Source organism: Scyliorhinus torazame, chromosome 22, assembly GCF_047496885.1.
Source record: "Scyliorhinus torazame isolate Kashiwa2021f chromosome 22, sScyTor2.1, whole genome shotgun sequence".
In the NCBI taxonomy this organism is placed as follows: domain Eukaryota; kingdom Metazoa; phylum Chordata; class Chondrichthyes; order Carcharhiniformes; family Scyliorhinidae; genus Scyliorhinus; species Scyliorhinus torazame.
The window spans coordinates 42,297,735-42,317,974 of NC_092728.1; the positions used below are offsets into that span (position 1 = coordinate 42,297,735).

At 44.6% G+C, this 20,240-nt stretch overlaps 1 protein-coding gene across 3 annotated transcripts in view; it reads left to right on the plus strand.

Annotated features, from left to right (window-relative positions):
• Nucleotides 1-20,240, plus strand: part of anapc2 (anaphase promoting complex subunit 2) — a 68,398-nt gene that overhangs the window by 3,732 nt on the left and 44,426 nt on the right. For all 3 annotated transcript variants that reach the window (XR_011937611.1, XM_072488121.1, XM_072488122.1), the window contains exons 3-7: nt 4,760-4,892; nt 8,152-8,329; nt 10,942-11,061; nt 17,125-17,242; nt 19,169-19,350. Coding sequence is in view for 2 of the 3 variants with exons in the window: in XM_072488121.1 (XP_072344222.1) it covers nt 4,760-4,892; nt 8,152-8,329; nt 10,942-11,061; nt 17,125-17,242; nt 19,169-19,350 (731 nt within the window). In the remaining variant the exon portion in view is untranslated. The remainder of the gene's footprint in view (nt 1-4,759; nt 4,893-8,151; nt 8,330-10,941; nt 11,062-17,124; nt 17,243-19,168; nt 19,351-20,240) is intronic.

A 20,240-nucleotide genomic window follows, 5' to 3' on the forward strand; every position in this document is an offset into this window, starting at 1 on the left:
ATATCTATCTCCCCTCAATTTAAAGCTATGTCCCCTCGTGCTAGACATCACCATCCGAGGAAAAAGGCTCTCACTGTCCACCCTATCCAATTCTCTGATCATCTTGAATGCCTCAATTAAGTCACCTCTTAACCTTCTCTCTAACGAAAACAGCCTCAAGTCCCTCAGCCTTTCCTCATAAGATCTTCCCTCCATACCAGGCAACATTCTGGTAAATCTTCTATGCACCCTTTCCAAAGCTTCCACATCCTTCCTATAATGCGGCGACCAGAATTGCACGCAATACTCCAAATGCGGCCGCACCAGAGGTTTGTACAGCTGAACATGACCTCATGGCTCCGACACTCAATCCCTCTACCAATAAAAGCTAACACACCGTACGCCTTCTTAACAACCCTCTCAACCTGGGTGGCAACTTTCAGGGATCTATGTACATGGACACCGAGATCTCTCTGCTCATCCACACTGCCAAGAATCTTACCATTAGCCCAGTACTCTGTCTTCCTGTTATTCCTTCCAAAATGAATCACCTCACACTTTTCTGCATTAAACTGCATTTGCCACCTCTCAGCCCAGCGCTGCAGCTTATCTACATCCCTCTGTAACTTGAAACATCCTTCCGCACTGTCCACAACTCCACCGACTTTAGTGTCATCTGCAAATTTACTCACCCATCCTTCTACGCCCTCCTCCAGGTCATTTATAAAAATGACAAACAGCAGTGGCCCCAAAACAGATCCTTGTGGTACACCACTAGTAACTGGACTCCAGTCTGAACATTTCCCATCAACCACCACCCTTTGTCTTCTTCCAGCTAGGCAATTTCTGATCCAAACTGCTAAATCACCCTGAATCCCATGTCTCCGTATTTTCTGTAGTAGCCTACCATGGGGAACCTTATCAAACGCTTTACTGAAATCCATATACACCACATCAACTGCTTTACCCTCATCCACCTGTTTGGTCACCTTCTCAAAGAACTCAATAAGGTTTGTGAGGCACGAACTACCCTTCACAAAACCGTGTTGACTATCTCTAATCAAATTATTCCTTTCCAGATGATTATACATCCTATCTCTTATAAACCTTTCCAAGATTTTGCCCACAACAGAAGTAAGACTCACTGGTCTATAGTTACCTGGGTTGTCTCTGCTCCCCTTCTTGAACAAGGGGACAACATTTGCTATCCTCCAGTCTTCTGGCACTATTCCTGTAGACAAAGATGACTTAAAGATCAAAGCCAAAGGCTCAGCAATCTCCTCCCTAGCTTCCCAGAGAATCCTAGGATAAATCCCATCCGGCCCAGGGGACTTATCTATTTTCACACTTTCCAGAATTGCTAACACCTCCTCCTTATGAACCTCAAGCCTGTTTAGTCTAGTAGCCTGTATCTCCGTATTCTCCTCGACAACATTGTCTTTGTCCTGTGAATACTGACGAAAAATATTCATTTAGCACCTCTCCTATCTCCTAGGACTCCAAGCACAACTTCCCACTACTGTCCTTGACTGGCCCTACTCTTACCCTAGTCATTCGTTTATTCCTGACATCTGACAGTTTAGAGATAGTGGAGGAGTCAAGAGAGCTGGGTGTTGTCAAATAATGATTTTGAGATAGTTTCTTGTAGCAGCATGCTCTGGAATCAACCAGTGAGCAGGTTATATTGGACTTAAATATTGTGTAATGTAACCAGGTTAATTAATGACCTCAGTGTAAAGGCACTTCTCAGTAAAAGCGACCACAATGTGATTGAATTTTACATCCAGTATGAAAGAGTGGGTCTAAGACTAGTATATTAAACTTAAATAAGGGTGGCTATGTGGACATGAAAGCTGAGCTAGATAAAGTGAGCTGGTATGGTAGGCTAGCGGATAGATATCGAGAAGCCGTGGCAGATGTTTTTTTTTAACAAACATTTTATTAAGGCAGTTATGGTTTTATAACAGCAAAAGATACAAGTACAAATGTAAACGTAATTCAGGCGTAACACACCCCTCCATCGCACACTGAACCTGCCTAAGCTAGACAAAAATAGCCTTACTCCCCCTAACCGCCCCCCCCCCCCCCCCTTATTGACAGTTTAGTTATCTCCGAAGAAGTCGATAAACGGTGGTCACCTCCGAACGGACCCTAACATTGATCATCTTAGGGCAAACTGCGCCACCCTCATTTTTAGCACTGTGGACATGACATCCGCAAATTCCTGCCAGAGTCCCCTAAGCTTCGGACATCTCCAAAACATATGGACATGATTTGCAGGCCCTCCTGCACACCTCACACACCTATCCTCCACCCCTGCTCATCCGGGCCACCGTCATGTGTGCCTGGTGAACCACCTTGAATTGTATCAGGCTGAGCCTGACACATGATGAGGTTGCGATAACTCTGCTCAACAGCATCCTCCCACAGACCTGCCTCCAACTCCTTTCCCAACTCATCTTCCCATTTACGCTTTAGCTCACCTATCTGGGTTTCCTCCCACTCCATAAATTCTTTATTGATTTCCGAAACCTTCCCCTCACCCACCCCCGTTCTAGAAACTACCTTGCCCTGTATCCCCTGCGGCGGTAGAAGCGGATAGATCGAAACCTGCTTTCGCAGAAAATCCCTTACCTGCAGATACCGAAACCCATTCCCTCCCGGCAATTCAAACTCCTTTTCCAGATCCTCCAAACAGGGAAAGCTCCCATCAATAAACAGGTCCCCCAGCCCCTCAATCCCTGCTCTCTGCCACCTCCGCAACTCCCCATCCATCCTCCCGGGACAAACCGGTGATTACCACAAATTGGAGCCCACACCGACGCTCCCTCCACTCCCATATGCTTCCGCCACTGCCCCCAAACTCTCAGGGCCACCACTACCACTGGGCTTGTGGAGTACCGGGCCGGCGGGAACGGCAGAGGAGCCGTTACCAATTTCCCCAAACTTGTGCCCTTACATGAGACCGACTCCTCCCCACTACCCATTTCCTAATCATGGCTATATTTGCCACCCAATAGTAGTTCATAAAGTCAGGCAGTGCCAGGCCCCCCCCCCAACCTGGCTCCGCTCCAAAAGTACTTTCTTTACTCGCGGGGTTTACCCGCCCACACAAATAGGGAGGCACTGGAAAACATACAAAAATCTCGGGAGGACTGCCATTTTTACGGTCTGTACCTTACCCGCCAGTGACAACGGGAGCATGTCCCACCTCCGAAACTCCTTCATTTGTTCAACTAACCGGGCCAGATTTAATTTACGTAGCTGCTCCCATTGTCGTGGCAGATGTTTAAGGGGCTGTTTCCGAATATTCAGAATACTATATTCCAGCGATAAAGAAAAATTCTCAAGGGGAGGACCTACCATCCTTGGTTAACTAAAGAAGTTGAACAAAGCACCAAACGTAAGGACAAAGCATATCACTGCACAAAGCTGGGTCTTTTCCTGATTGGGAGGATATGACAAGTGGAACCCAGGGGTCTGTGCTGGAGCTTCAACCTTTTACACTTTAAATCAGTGACTTAGATGAGCAGAGCAGAGCAGGTAGCTAAATTTCCAGATGCCACAATGATAGATAGAAAAGTATGTTGCGATGAGGACATAAGGAGCTTGCAGGCGGAATAAGAGAGGTTGGGTGAGTGGGCAAAGATCTGGCAGATGGTGTATAATGTGGGAAAAATGTGAAGTTGTTCACATTGGCAGGAAGAATAAACAAAAATCAGCATTACTTAAATGGAGAATGCAGGGATCTGGGTGTTCTAGGACATGAGTTACAAGCGGTTAGTATGCAGGTACAGCAAATAACTAAGAAGGCTAATGGATTTCTATCCGTTATTATGAGAGGAATTGAACATAAAAGTAAGTATGTTATGCTTCAGTGCCGCCAGCACCCAGGCACCTTTGCAATGGAAGCAAAATCTTTGAATATTTTTAAGGAGGAGCCTGATAGATTCTTGAGTAACGAGGGGTGAAAGGTTGTCGGAGGGGTCGGCAGGAATGTGGGCTTAAGGTTACAATCAGATTAAAAATGATCCAACGTAGCACGGTGGCGCAGTGGGTATCATTGCTGCCTCATGGCGCCGAGGTCCCAGGTTCGATCCCGGCCCTGGGTCACTCTCCGTTTGGTGTTTGCACATCCTTGCCGTGTCTGCGTGGGTCTCGCCCCCACAACCCAAAGATGTGCAGGATAGGTGGATTGACCATGCTAAATTGCCCCTTAATTGAAAAACAAATAATTGGATACTCTAAATTTATTTTTAAAAAACATGATCCAATGGTGGAGCAGACTGGAGGCGCCGAGTGGCCTACTCCTGCTCCTAATTCGTATGTTCATATAAGGTGGTGGAAGCGGGTCATTGAATTTTTTTAAGGTGGAGGTAGATTAGTGGGCAAGGGAATGAAAGGTTATCGGGATTAGTTGGGAATGTGGAATCTGAAACACAAACAGATCAGCTCTGATCTTATTGAATGGTAGAGCAGGCTCGAGGGGCTGGGTGGCCTACTTTGTTCCTGTTTCACACATTTGCATTTCCAGCTGATCTTGCCCTACTTCTGATAGAAATCCATTGTCGATCATCATTTAGGCCTATCTTCCCTGGCAGATAACCACATGGGTTTACACCATTGGTCCTATTGAAGTCTGTATCTCCCTGTGTAAAATAAAGCAAGTCCAGCAATTGTTCTGATTAGATCAGTTTCCAAGTTCATGTTGTCTCAGGTTTTTTTAAAGCAAAAACTAACTGTTCTCCGCTTTGTTAAACTTAATGGTGTTTATTGTCAGGCACTCGCTGAACCTATTGGAACGAATCAGTGCGGATGCCATCACTACCATCTTACATAAGATGATAGAAGAGCATGTGGGCAGACTGTGTCGTGGAGAGTATGAGAACTCCTTTCTCTCCCAGCTGGAGGAGGTAAGAATACCAGAACTGGGACCTCTTGATGATTGACCTCCACCACCATCACCATATTCCTTTGTGCCAGGTATGACTCCAACCAGTGGAGAGTTTTCCCCCGATTCCACCGAGTCCAGTTTTGCCAAGGCTCCTTGATGCCACACTCGCACTTTGCTGGTGAGGGAGCCTAACACGAGGAAACATAACCTTAAAGTCAGAGGCAGGTGATTCAGTTAGGAAAAACCGTTTCACCCAAATGCTGGCGGAAGGTGGCACTCTTTCCCACGGAAAGCAGTAGATGCTGCTTTAATTAATTGTAAATCTGAGGCTAGTAGATTTTTACTAGAGAAGGGTATTGAAGAATATAGAGTCAAAGCAGTTGGATGGGGTTTAGGATGGATTAGCTATGAACTCATTGAATGGGGAAGAAGGCTCAAAGAGCTGAATGGACTATTCCACGACCTGGATATCACAGCTGTGCTGAAGGAGGGCACTATGGAGGACTCGAGCAGTGAGGTGATATGGGCAGAGCTCAGAAATAGGAAGGGTGCGGTAACAATGTTGGGGCTGTACTACAGACCTCCCAACAGCAAGCGTGAGATAGAGGTACAAATATGTAAACAGATTATGGAAAGATGTAGGAGCAACAGGGTGGTGGTGATAGGAGATTTTAATTTTCCCAACATTGACTGGGATACACTTAGTGTCAGAGGTCTCGATGGAGCAGAATTTGTAAGGAGCATCCAGGAGGGTTTTCTAGAACAGTATGTAAATAGTCCAACTCGGGAAGGGGCCATACTGGACCTGGTGTTGGGGAATGAGCCCGGCCAGGTGGTTGAAGTTTCAGTCGGGGATTACTTTGGGAATAGTGATCACAATTCCGCAAGTTTTAAAATACTCATGGACAAAGACGAGAGTGGTCCAAAAGGAAGAGTGCTAAATTGGGGGAAGGCCAACTATACCAAAATTCGGCAGGAGTTGGGAAATGTGGATTGGGAGCAGCTGTTTGAAAAATGAAATGAAATGAAATGTTTGAAGGTAAATCCACATTTGATATGTGGGAGGCTTTTAAAGAGAGGTTAATTGGAGTGCAGGACAGACATGTCCCTGTGAAAATGAGGAATAGAAATGGCAAGATTAGGGAACCATGGATGACAGGTGAAATTGTGAGACTAGCTACGAGGAAAAAGGAAGCATACATGAGGTCTAGGCGACTGAGGACAGACAAAGCTGTGGAATATCGGGAATGTAGGACAAATCTGAAACGAGGAATCAAGAGGGCTAAAAGGAGTCATGAAATATCTTGAGCAAACAGGGTTAAGGGAAATCCCAAAGCCTTTTCATATATAAGGAGCAAGAGGGTAACTAGAGAATGGGTTGGCCCACTCAAGGACAAAGGAGGAAAGTTATGCGTAGAGTCAGAGAAAATGGGTGAGATTCTTAACGAGTACTTTGCATCGGTATTCACCGAGGAGAGGGACATGACGGATGTTGAGGTTAGAGATAGATGTTTGATTACTCTAGGTCAAGTCGGCATAAGGAGGGGGGATGTGTTGGGTATTCTAAAAGGCATTAAAGTGGACAAGTCCGCAGGTCCGGATGAGATCTATCCCAGGTTACTGAGGGAAGTGAGAGAGGAAATAGCTGGGGCCTTAACAGATACCTTTGCAGCATCCTTGAACACAGGTGAGGTACCGGAGGACTGGAGAATTGCTGATGTTGTCCCCTTGTTTAAGAAGGGTAGCAGAGATAATCCAGGTAATTATAGACCGGTGAGCCTGACGTCAGTTGTAGGGAAGCTGCTGGAGAAGATACTGAGGGATAGGATCTATTCCCATTTGGAAGAAAATGGGCTTATCAGTGATAGGCAACATGGTTTTGTGGAGGGAAGGTCATGTCTTACCAACTTAATAGAATTCTTTGAGGAAGTGACAAAGTTGATTGATGAGGGAAGGGCTGTAGATGTCATATACATGGACTTCAGTAAGGCATTTGATAAGGTTCCCCATGGTAGGCTGATGGAGAAAGTGAAGTCTCATGGGGTCCAGGGTGTACTAGCTAGTTGGATAAAGAACTGGCTGGGCAACAGGAGACAGAGTAGTAGTGGAAGGGAGTTTCTCAAAATGGAGAACGGTGACCAGTGGTGTTCCACAGGGATCCGTGCTGGGATCACAGTTGTTTGTGATATACATAAATGATCTGGAGGAAGGTATAGGTGGTCTGATTAGCAAGTTTGCAGATGACGCTAAGATTGGTGGAGTAGCAGATAGTGAAGGGGACTGTCAGAGAATACAGCAGAATATAGAGATTGGAGAGTTGGGCGGAGAAATGGCAGATGGAGTTCAATCCGGGCAAATGCGAGATGATACATTTTGGAAGATCCAATTCAAGAGCGAACTATACGGTAAATGAAAAAGCCCTGGGGAAAATTGATGTACAGAGAGATCTGGGTGTTCAGGTCCATTGTACCCTGAAGGTGGCTGCGCAGGTCGATAGAGTGGTCAAGAAGGCATACGGTATGCTTTCCTTCATCGGAAGGGGTATTGAGTACAAGAGTTGGCAGGTCATGTTACAGGTGTATGAGACTTTGGTTGGGCCACATTTGGAATACTGCGTGCAGTTCTGGTCGCCACATTACCAAAAGGATGTGGATGCTTTGGAGAGGGTGCAGAGGAGGTTCACAGGATGTATGGAGGGCGCTAGCTATGAAGAGAGGTTGAGTAGATTAGGATTATTTTCATTAGAAAGACGGAGGTTGAGTGGGGACCTCATTGAGGTCTACAAAATCATGAGAGGTATAGACAGGGTGGATAGCAAGAAGCTTTTTCCCAGAGTGGGGGGCTCAATTACTAGGGTCACGAGTTCAAGGTGAGAGGGGAAAAGTTTAAGGGCGAAATGAGTGGAAAGTTCTTTACGCAGAGGGTGGTGGGTGCCTGGAGCGCATTGCCAGCGGAGGTGGTAGAGGCGGGCACGATAGCGTCATTTAAGATGTATCTAGACAGATACATGAATGGGCAGGGAGCAGAGGGATACAGATCCTTAGATAATAGGCAACAGTTTTAGATAGAGGATCTGGATCGGCACAGGCTTGGAGGGCCGAAGGGCCTGTTCCTGTGCTGTAATTTTTCTTTGTTCTTGTTCTTGGATTTAGGTTTTCTACCTGCGTTCTGAATTTGTTAAATAGGAAGTAATAATGGAGTGATTGAACAGGGCATATCATTATGGAACGAGTAAATATCTTGAACTGACAGCTAAAGTCTGTTCTCTTTCTATCCAGTGGTTGGAGTCAAAGGTTATTTGTTGGCTGAGCATGGTGTTCCTGCAGAAGGCCAGTATTAAATCAGCGTCTCCTCAGACAAGCAGCACACTGCAACGCTGGCGAATACATCTGCAGTTTTTCCTTTATCAGGTGTATGCAAATATGAGGATTGAGGAACTCTTCAGCATTATTCGTGGTTAGTGAATGTAGTTACCTCTTTCGATCTTGTATTTTGAGTATTGTGTGGCACTTTGCCTCACCTTTGTGTTTCCAGTGCTTCAGTTTTGCATTTAGATCTATTGAGTTGCCCTGACATGGACCAGGAAGGCAAATCCCAGTTTTGTTTTTGCTTTAATGAAGTACCATTTCCAGTTATGTGCAGCTCACGATTGTTAGATTCCAATTTCTTATTTTCCCTGTTACCTAGAATCTACCTTGGTCCTGGCACCAGAGACCTGGGGCGAAATTCTCCGGAATCGGCGCGATGTCCACCGACCGGCGCCAAAAACGGCGCAAATCAGTCGGGCATCTTGGGGGGCCCAGCCCTAACCTTGAGGGGCTAGGCCCGCGCCGGACTGATTTCCGCCCCGCCAGCTGGTGGAAAAGGCCTTTGGTGCCCCGCCAGCTGGCGTGGAAATGACATTGCCGGGCAGCGCATGCACGGGAGCGTTAGCGGCCACTCGCGGCATCCCCGCGCATGCGCTGTGGAGGGAGTCTCTTCCGCCTCCGCCATGGTGGAGACCGTGGCGAAGGCGGAAGGAAAAGAGTGCCCCCATGGCACAGGCCCGCCCACGGATCGGTGGGCCCCGATCGCGGGCCAGGCCACCGTGGGGGCACCCCCCGGGGCCAGATCGCCCCGTGCCCCCCCCAGGACCCCGGAACCCGCCCGTGCCGCCTTGTCCCGCCGGTAAGAGAGGTGGAATTGAACCCGGGTCCCTGGTGCTGTGAGAATCATAGAATTTACAGTGCAGAAGGAGACCATTTGGCCCATTGAGTCTGCACCGGCCCTCAGAAAGAGCACTCTACTGAAGCCCGCGCCTTCACCCTATCCCCGTAACCCAGCAACCCCATTCAATCTTTTTTGGACACTAAGGGCAATTTATCATGGCCAATCCACTGAACCTCTTTGGACATCATTGGACTGTGGGAGGACACCGAAGCACCCGGAGGAAACCCATACAGATCATTTAAGGCAGCAGTGCTAACACCATACCATCGTACCACCCTAATAACAGACCCTAATAAGTAGTTATTCATATTTCTAATCCACACGTTCAAATTATATATTTTAACTTGTATTGCTGGAGTTGCATGGAAGTATGATGTGTGTTCCAATATTTTGAATAGTTATCCACAGCTTTTCATCATTTATTTTATTCCATACAGAGCTGATTTTATAGCTGGATACAGTTAGAACTTCGGGGGGATTTTGGCCAGAAAGGAATTCATATTTTGCTTAGAAACACGACTTAGAACTTATCTTAACCAATATGGTTAATTCATTTACCAGATTAACTCAATGAGGCAAACAGTTTTTTTGTGGATTTAAAAATCAGATTGTTTATGGAGTTGCAAGAATTGTGGATGGCAATAAAGATACCTGTCCTGATGTTCTTGGTACACATAATATTTAGATTTTGCGAGTTTTAAAGATATACAAGGGATATCAAGTTGTTATATGCTTGCCCATGATTCTTAACATTAAGTGAGCTTCAGGGTGAAATAATTATGCAATAGAAATCTTTTTGTAGACACAAACATCACTATATTATTTCATCCTGCTCACATGGTGTAGGTAGGTTTGTATACTAATATGATATGCTGCCAGCCAACATGTCTTTGGGTTATGATTTTTATGCTGCCTTTCTGCACATTCTGTTGTTCATCAAAGTCACTCACCATACCCACAGTCACTGTCTCCTAAATGTTCCCAACTGACACTTACTTGGCCCACCTCATTTCCAAGATCCAGCTCCAGCAGTGCATCCTTTCTTGTTGGACTGGACACAAACTGCAGTAGAACATTTTCCTGGATCAATCTAGGAAATTTCCCTCGCCGCCCTTTACACTATTACTGCCCCAGTCTACATTTGGGTAATTAAAGTCCCCCATTAAAACCACTCTATACTCTTTGCTTCTCTGTAATTTCCCTGCAGAGTTCTTCTACATCTTTCTCATAGCTGGAGATCTATATACTACTCCAAGCAATGTTATTGTACCCTTTTTGCTCCTTAGCTTGAGCCATATTGATTCTGTCTTTGAATCCTCTGGACACCCTCTTTCTCCAGCACAGCAATGCTCTCTTAACCAATACTGCCACCCCTCCCCCTTTCCTTACTTTTCTATCTTTTCTGAACACCTTTCCCAGGTATATTTAATACCCAGCCCTGACCTTCCTCGAGCCAGGTTTCTGTTGTCACAGCAGCATCATATTTCCACAGTGCAATCTGCACCTATAACTCCGCAATCTTCATGCATTCACATAAAAGTGTAGTAACCCTGATTTAAATGTTTTTACTTTCTCACTTACTCTGACTTCACTTAATAACTTACCATTTTCTATACTAGTACGACCTGACCCTCCCAGTATTTTCAGCACCCCAGTATTCTCCTCTAATATTTCCTCTTGGTTCCCACACCCCTGCCGAGTTAGTTTAAATGTTTAAATGAACTTTGTGTAATTTGGCTATAATAATGTCCATTGTGTATCCTGTTTGATTAAAATGCACATTACATATATTCTAATGGGGCTTGGAAATCGATGTCTCCCTCAGAAATCGTTGATTTTTATTGCGTTTTGAATTGCAGACTTCCCAGAATCCAAGGCAGCATTGCAGGATTTGAAAGTTTGCCTTGAAAGGACCAATCAAAGGCAGCAACTGCTTTCATCACTAAAAACAGCCCTGGAGACCAGGCTTCTCCACCCAGGTTTGCATAAGACTACCCATCTCCTTCTGACTTGTACAGTTCGCAGTACACTTTCTAAAACATGTAATATAAGGTGGGCATAGTTTGGGAGTAAGGCACCTCCTTTTGTTCAACTGGTGACTGAAAAAGCAGGCATTTCTTGGTCTCAAATTTCATTGGATGGGCAAGCTGTAATTATTGGGAGTATCACCAGGATCAGTGCTGGGCCCTCAACCTTTTTGCAATCGAGATCAATGACTTGGGTGAAGGGACTGAATGTGTGGTAGCTAAATTTTACGTTGGCACCAAGATAGGTAGGAAAGTGAGAGGCGATAAGAGAGTCTACAGCAGGATCTTGACAGGTTAGGTGAGTGGGCAAATAATTGGCAGATGCGGTATAACATGGGTAAATATGAATTTGTCCACTTTGGCAGGAAGAATAGAAAAGCAGTGTAGTGTTTAAATAGAGAAAGATTGCAGAACTCAGTGGTACAGAAGGATTTTGGTGTCCTGGTACATGGATCTCAAAAAGTCAACAAGTGATGAGGAAGGTCAATGGAATGTTGACCTTTATTTTTTTAAAAACATTTTATTAAGGCATTTATAAATTTTTAACAACAATTTCAAGAGGAAAATCAACAAAGTAAGTACCAACAACCACACTCAGCGAACATGTCTTACATACACAGTTTCCCAATTTTCCTCCCCCACTAACTAATCCCGCCTCAACCACCCCCCCCCCTTTGTATCTGCTGACAGCTTAACTTTCCCCGAAGAAGTCGATAAACAGCTGCCACCTCTGGGTGAACCCTAATATCGATCCTCTCAGGGCAAACTTGATCTTCTCAAGCCTGAGAAACCCGGCCACGTCACAAACCCATACCCCTGATTTTGGGGGCTCCGAGTCCCTCCACCCCAATAAGATCCGTCTCCGGGCTACCAGGGAGGCAAAGGCCATAACATCAGCCTCTCTCGCCCTCTGGACTCCCAGGTCTTCCGACACATCAAAAATCGCCACCTCTGGACTCTGAACCACCCGTACCTTCAATACCGTGGGCATGACATCGGCAAATCCTTGCCAGAATCCCCTAAGCTTCGGACATGCCCAAAACATGTGGACATGATTCGTGGGTCCTCCCGCACACCGCCCACACCTATCCTCCACCCCTTCAAAGAACCTGCTCGTACGGGCCACAGTGATATGCGAATGTTGACCATTATTGCGAGAGAAATGGAATATAAAGTGGGAAGCTTTGCTGCAGCGGTACAGGGTGAAGCCACGTCTGGAATACTGTTACAGTTTTGGCCTCCCTATTTGAAAAAGGATAATAATAATCGCTTATTGTCACAAGTAGGCTTCAATTAAACTGCTGTGAAAAGCCCCCAACTGCTTTAGAAGTAGTTCAGAGTAGTTCAGAGAAGGTTTACTCAACTCATTCCTGGGATGAAGGGCTTATCCTGTGTAGAAAGGTTGAACAGGTTGAGCCTATACCCATTGGAATTTAGAGGAATGAAGGTGATCTCATTAAATCATATATAAGATGTTGCGGGAACATGATAGGACAGATACTGGGAGGACATTCCCACTTAGGGAAGACATTGTTTAAGAATGAGAGGTTAACCGTTTGAGGAAAAGATGAGGAGGATTGTTTTCTCTTGAGAGTTGTTGGGTGTGTGGAATTCTCGAGCCCAGAAAGGAGTGGATGCTGGAATAGATTTAGAATTAGCCTTTGAGTGTCGAGAGTCAAGGGTTATGGAAGGCAGACAGGAAAGAGGAGCTGAGGCCACACTAGAACAGCCAAGATGTTATTGAATGGCAGAGCAGGTTTGAAGGGTCAAATGACCTACTCCTGTTCCAAAGTCCCATTACTGTACTCCAACAAAGAGCAAGAGGAGTTCATTCGTTCACAATGCTGTTGGATGTTTTTGGGAAAATCAATTTCAGGTCTGGTTGTAATGCTCTGGGAGCCAATGGGTCTTGCAACAATAACATTTTTAAAAAGAGTTTAGGAGCCGTAAGTGTAATAAACTGGTTAAGCACAGTAAAAACTAAGGAGCTAGGGTTGTGTTTTGACAAGACTTTAGGTGTTTTATAAAAAAGGACATTTAGAATCAATAGAATCCTTACAGTGCCGAAGGAGGCCATTTGGCCCATTGAGTCTGCACCCACCCTCTGAAAAAGAACCCTACCCACTCCCCAACCCTATCCCTGTAACCCCACCTAACTTGCACATCACTAGTCACTAAGTGGCAATTATCATGGCCAACCCACCTAACCTGCACACCTTTGGACTGTGGGAGGAAACCAAAGCACCCGGAGGAAACCCACGTAGATGCGGGGAGAATGTGCAAACTTCACACAGTCACCTAAGCTAGAATTGAACCCGGGTTCCTGGCACTGTGCAGCAGCAGTGCTAACCACAGACTCAATGGGCCGAATGGCCTCCTTCTGCACTGTAAATTCTATGAAATTCTATGAAACTTGCTAATCAGACCATTCAGCCCCTCGAGTTTGCTCTTCCATTTAATACGATCGTGGCTGATCTGATAGTAACCTCATCTGCATCCTGCCTGACCCTGATGACCTTTCACCGCCTTACCAAGAATCTGTCCACCTCTGCCTTCAAAATATTCAAAGAATCTGCCTCCACCACCTTTACAGGAAGAGTTCCAGAGACTCACCACCCTCTTGAACATAGAACATAGAACATAGAAAATACAGCACAGAACAGGCCCTTCGGCCCACGATGTTGTGCCGAACCTTTGTCCTAGATTAATCATAGATTATCATTGAATTTACAGTGCAGAAGGAGGCCATTCGGCCCTTTGAGTCTGCACCGGCTCTTGGAAAGAGCACCCTACCCAAACTCAACACCTCCACCCAACACCAAGGGCAATTTGGACATTAAGGGCAATTTATCATTGGCCAATTCACCTAACCCGCACATCTTTGGACTGTGGGAGGAAACCGGAGCACCCGGAGGAAACCCACGCAGACACGGGGAGGACGTGCAGACTCCGCACAGACAATGACCCAATCCGGAATCGAACCTGGGACCATGGAGCTGTGAAGCAATTGTGCTATGCACAATGCTACCGTGCTGCCCTTAAGAACAAATAAATCTACACTATATCATTTTACCGTAATCCATGTACCTATCCAATAGCTGCTTGAAGGTCCCTAATGTTTCCGACTCAACTACTTCCACAGGCAGTGCATTCCATGCCCCCACTACTCTCTGGGTAAAGAACCTACCTCTGATATCCCTCCTATATCTTCCACCTTTCACCTTAAATTTATGTCCCCTTGTAATGGTGTGTTCCACCCGGGGAAAAAGTCTCTGACTGTCTACTCTATCTATTCCCCTGATCATCTTATAAACCTCTATCAAGTCGCCCCTCATCCTTCTCCGCTCTAATGAGAAAAGGCCTAGCACCCTCAACCTTTCCTCGTAAGACCTACTCTCCATTCCAGGCAACATCCTGGTAAATCTTCTTTGCACCTTTTCCAGAGCTTCCACATCCTTCCTAAAATGAGGCGACCAGAACTGTACACAGTACTCCAAATGTGGCCTTACCAAAGTTTTGTACAGCTGCATCATCACCTCATGGCTCTTAAATTCAATCCCTCTGTTAATGAACGCGAGCACACCATAGGCCTTCTTCACAGCTCTATCCACTTGAGTGGCAACTTTCAAAGATGTATGAACATAGACCCCAAGATCTCTCTGCTCCTCCACATTGCCAAGAACTCTACCGTTAACCCTGTATTCCGCATTCATATTTGTCCTTCCAAAATGGACAACCTCACACTTTTCAGGGTTAAACTCCATCTGCCACTTCTCAGCCCAGCTCTGCATCCTATCTATGTCTCTTTGCAGCCGACAACAGCCCTCCTTACTATCCACAACTCCACCAATCTTTGTATCGTCTGCAAATTTACTGACCCACCCTTCAACTCCCTCATCCAAGTCATTAATGAAAATCACAAACAGCAGAGGACCCAGAACTGATCCCTGCGGTACGCCACTGGTAACTGGGATCCAGGCTGAATATTTGCCATCCACCACCACTCTCTGACTTCTATCGGTTAGCCAGTTTGTTATCCAACTGGCCAAATTTCCCACTAACCCATGCCTCCTTACTTTCTGCATAAGCCTACCATGGGGAACTTTATCAAATGCCTTACTAAAATCCATGTACACTACATCCACTGCTTTACCTTCATCCACATGCTTGGTCACCTCCTCAAAGAATTCAATAAGATTTGTTAGGCAAGACCTACCCCTCACAAATCCGTGCTGACTATCCCTAATCAAGCAGTGTCTTTCCAGATGCTCAGAAATCCTATCCTTCAGTACCCTTTCCATTACTTTGCCTACCACCGAAGTAAGACTAACTGGCCTGTAATTCCCAGGGTTATCCCTAGTTCCTTTTTTGAACAGGGGCACGACATTCGCCACTCTCCAATCCCCTGGTACCACCCCTGTTGACAGTGAGGATGAAAAGATAATTGCCAACGGCTCTGCAATTTCATCTCTTGCTTCCCATAGAATCCTTGGATATATCCCGTCAGGCCCGGGGGACTTGTCTATCCTCAAGTTTTTCAAAATGCCCAACACATCTTCCTTCCTAACAAGTATTTCCTCGAGCTTACCAATCTGTTTCACACTGTCCTCTCCAACAATATCGCCCCTCTCATTTGTAAATACAGAAGAAAAGTACTCATTCAAGACCTCTCCTATCTCTTCAGACTCAATACACAATCTCCCGCTACTGTCCTTGATTGGACCTACCCTCGCTCTAGTCATTCTCATATTTCTCACATATGTGTAAAAGGCCTTGGGGTTTTCCTTGATCCTACCCGCCAAAGATTGTTCATGCCCTCTCTTAGCTCTCCTAATCCCTTTCTTCAGTTCCCTCCTGGCTATCTTGTATCCCTCCAATGCCCTGTCTGAACCTTGTTTCCTCAGCCTTACATAAGTCACCTTTTTCCTCTTAACAAGACATTCAACCTCTCTTGTCAACCATGGTTCCCTCACTCGACCATCTCTTCCCTGCCTGACAGGGACATACATATCAAGGACACGTAGCACCTGTTCCTTGAACAAGTTCCACATTTCACTTGTGTCCTTCCCTGCCAGCCTATGTTCCCAACTTATGCACTTCAATTCTTGTCTGACAACATCGTATTTACCCTTCCCCCAATTGTAAACCTTGCCCTGTTGCACGCACCTATCCCTCTCCATTACTAAAGTGAAAGTCACAGAATTGTGGTCACTATCTCCAAAATGCTCCCCCACTAACAAATCTATCACTTGCCCTGGTTCATTACCCAGTACTAAATCTAATATTGCCCCTCCTCTAGTTGGACAATCTACATACTGTGTTAGAAAAGCTTCCTGGACACACTGCACAAACACCACCCCATCCAAACTATTTGATCTAAAGAGTTTCCACTCAATATTTGGGAAGTTAAAGTCGCCCATGACTACTACCCTGTGACTTCTGCACCTTTCCAAAATCTGTTTCCCAATCTGTTCCTCCACATCTCTGCTACTATTGGGGGGCCTATAGAAAACTCCTAACAAGTTTTGAGAGGACTAAGTGAATTAAACTACAAAATTCCATGGGTTTGAACAAACTAAAATAAACTTTACTATGCAAGGTCAGAAAGAGAAAACAATTTAGAATATCTATTTTATACTCTTAAGTGGTTGGACGCGTCATGCTACACAATAAATGACAGATCTGACTAAAAATGAATTTCATGGATTTCTGACCAACCCACCCAGACGTTGATCACAATCTCACTGAAACTTTGTATCTCTCATGAGAGTTTCCAGTCATCACCTTCAAAGATATTACCTTGGAATTCTCTCCAAAAGTCGCTCCTATGTTGGCGGCTTTAACAACAGCCCACCTTTCAGGGTTTCGATCTCTCCTCCCAAGATTATTTTTTTCTGGATTTCTGAGCATTTCTACTACAGATTCAATCGTATCAATTAACTTGGTGCTGCTCTTTGGTCAAATATATATAGAGTCAGTTATTTCCAGCAGTTAATGGAGTAACATCTTGTTTAGGAGTAAACACTGCTGATGTGATAACTTTGTACATATCTGCAATCAAGGCCCTTCGCGAGTTGGATCCATCCATGGTTATTTTGGAGGTGGTATGCGAACCTGTCCGCAAATATCTAAGGTACAGTGCTGTATCTCTAGTTCGAATGAGTGGGCAGTGTGTAAAGTAAACACCAAGGAGTGATGATTTGTTGTGTTTAAGAGTAAACATGTTCTGCCCTTTTCTCACTGTCCGTTATATGTTTATATTGTTTTGGGATTGTTAGAAAGAATGAGGGGAGACAATCATGCCAAAGGATACAATGTTAAAGGAATGCAATAAGAAAGAGACTGGGAGAATGGGTTAACAAAGTATTAATAAATCATATCGCGTTCTATGCTTTATAGAGGTATCGGTTTAAAGCTTTTAAATTTGTACAATTTGTACTTTTCGTTGATGTAAAATATTAGTTCGGCCCTCAGTGGAGTCCTTCTATAAGTTGGATAATATCTTTTAATAAAAGGACCAGCAGTTGTATGAGAAAAGGAATTGTTATCAAAAATAAAGAACAGTACGAGGATAGAAGTAAGCAAAGAAGGCAAGATTTGCAACAAAAAAAAACAGCTGGATATCGGCTTGAAGAGAATTAGGTTAGGATTGAAAAGCAGGTCTCACTGATTGTGGTGAGAATTGTGAGCGAATTCTAACCGTCTGTGGTTGATGCCTATTGAAGCTCCATTCACTATGCAACCGTTGAAACTTTCTTTCAGTTTTGAATAGTAGAGCTTTTTGCACCCTCCCCACCCCAACAATATTTAGAATAGTCAAATATCATCCATGTGCCATCTTTTTAGGTCATTAACCTCTCAACCCATCCAGTCTGCAGTGTTTTACACACATAGATACACAGAAGATAGGAGCAGGAGAAGGCCTTTTGGCCCTTCGAGCCTGCTCCGCCATTCATCATGATCATGGCTGATCATCCAACTCAATAGCCTAATCCTGCTTTCTCCCCATAGCCTTTGATCACATTCTCCCCAATTGCTATATCCAGCCGCCTCTTGAATATATTCAATGTTTTAGCATCAATTACCTCCTGTGGTCATGAATTCCACAGGCTCACCACTCTGCGTGAAGAAATGTTTTCTTATCTCTGTCCGAAATGGTTTACCCTGAATCCTCAGACTGTGAGCTGCTTCATGCTGAGCTAAGTTTTGACATTTGAGCGTAAAAAACTGCAACTTCTATTTGTGCAGTAATATATAAATCGAGACCAAAATCTATAACATTGATAATGTAAAATGTCCAAAATTGTCAAAACACGTTAAAAGAGGCTAGAATCGTCAAAGTTGACAAAATGGGCTGGGAATGTTTCTTAAACGTAAGATATTACAGGATGCTGATGGAGGAGGTGCGGAGAATAGGGTGCTAAATATTTTGAATTAAAGAATCATTTGTGATTCATTAAAAGTAAGTTAAAATGGAGGAATCGATTGGTGGAGAACGTTGCCCCGCCGACAATGAATGGCAGGGTTCTGAATCTAGTGATTGTCAGTGAATTCCACAGTTGAGAGGTTTGGACGATTCCCCAAGTCTGCACATTCTTGTGGTTATTGTAAATGTGGGGGCAAATGATATAGGCACCATTTAACCAAAGATTGTGTGTTCTGCAGAAATTCAAGTTCAAGGACTTAAATATTGGAAATCAATTATCCAGTTTTAACTGCGGTATCCACAATAAGAGATGCAGATGATATATATAGAACAAGGGAACACTAGTTCTTAAATTGTGGAGTTCAAAATAGGATCTGGCATGGCAGTGAGGCTGACGATAGGGGCGGGGTGAGTGTTTGAGGGGAGATAGATGATTAAAGATTAAAGGGATCAGATGAGAACTAGGTTTAAAAAAATATTTGACCTAAACATAATTTAAGAACCGACAGCTTGAGCAGAACCAAATGACATGCCAGACTAGATTTGCTTTATCTGTTGTTTATTTAATCGGGCAGTTAATTTTTGATCTTTATTAGTCTAGTTTTCCGTTTCTTTTTATTTGTTCACCCACAGGACACGGGATGACACTGTGAGACAGATAGTAGCAGGTTTGACTGATGACTCCGAGGGATCTAGTGATCTGGCAAATGAGCTATCCAAAGCAGATCCGATCACTCTGGAGCATGGGCACGATAGTGATGATGACATCTCTGATCCAGAGGACTGGCTTCCTGATCCTGTCGATGCAGATCCGGGTAACTTCAATGCAAGCCTACTTGTGACAATAATAACGATTATTATTATTAATAATTTCTAAAACTCCCCAGGAGCAAGAAGAGTGAATCTGGAAGAACGCCTTTGTGGCTTTGGAGGGTTTAAGGATAACAGGCCCAAACAGAGATAACAGCGCATATTTCTATTCTGACAACAAATGGATTGGTTATTTAGAACAAACAATTTGAATCTTAAACGATTTGAAAAGTTATTGCTTATTTCTTATAAAGTGAACCTTTTAGTGCACTGATAATCTTCAGTTCAACATGAATTTATTCCAAGATTGGGCAGTCTGTTTAAGTGAAGAAGCAATATCAAACGGGTGTCTGACACATTTTTCTGCTTTTTAGTTAGATGAGGGGAGGGAAGGTACATACCTAAATTTGAAGATGAAAATGATAGGTGGGAAAGTATGTTGTGAAGAGGACATAAGGAAGATGCAGGGGGATAAGAGAGGTTGAGTTAGTGGACAAAGATCTGACAGATGGTGTATAATATGGGAAAAATGTAAAGTTGTTCACATTGGCAGGAAGAATAAACAATAATCAGCATTACTTAAATGGAGAAAGGCTGTAGAATTCTACGGTGCAGAGGGATCTGGGTGTTCTAGGACATGAGTCACAAGCGGTTAGTGTGCAGGTACAGCAAGTAGTTAAGAAGTCTAACGATGAGCAGCATGGTGGTGCAGTGGGTTAGCCCTGCTGCTTCACGGTGCCGAGGTACCAGGTTCGATTCTGGCTCTGGGTCGCTGTCCGTGTGGAGTTTGCACATTCTCCCGTGTTTGCGTGGGTTTCGCCCCCACAACACAAAGATGTGCAGGGTAGGTGGATTGGCCATGCTAAATTGCCCCTTAATTGGAAAAAATGAATTG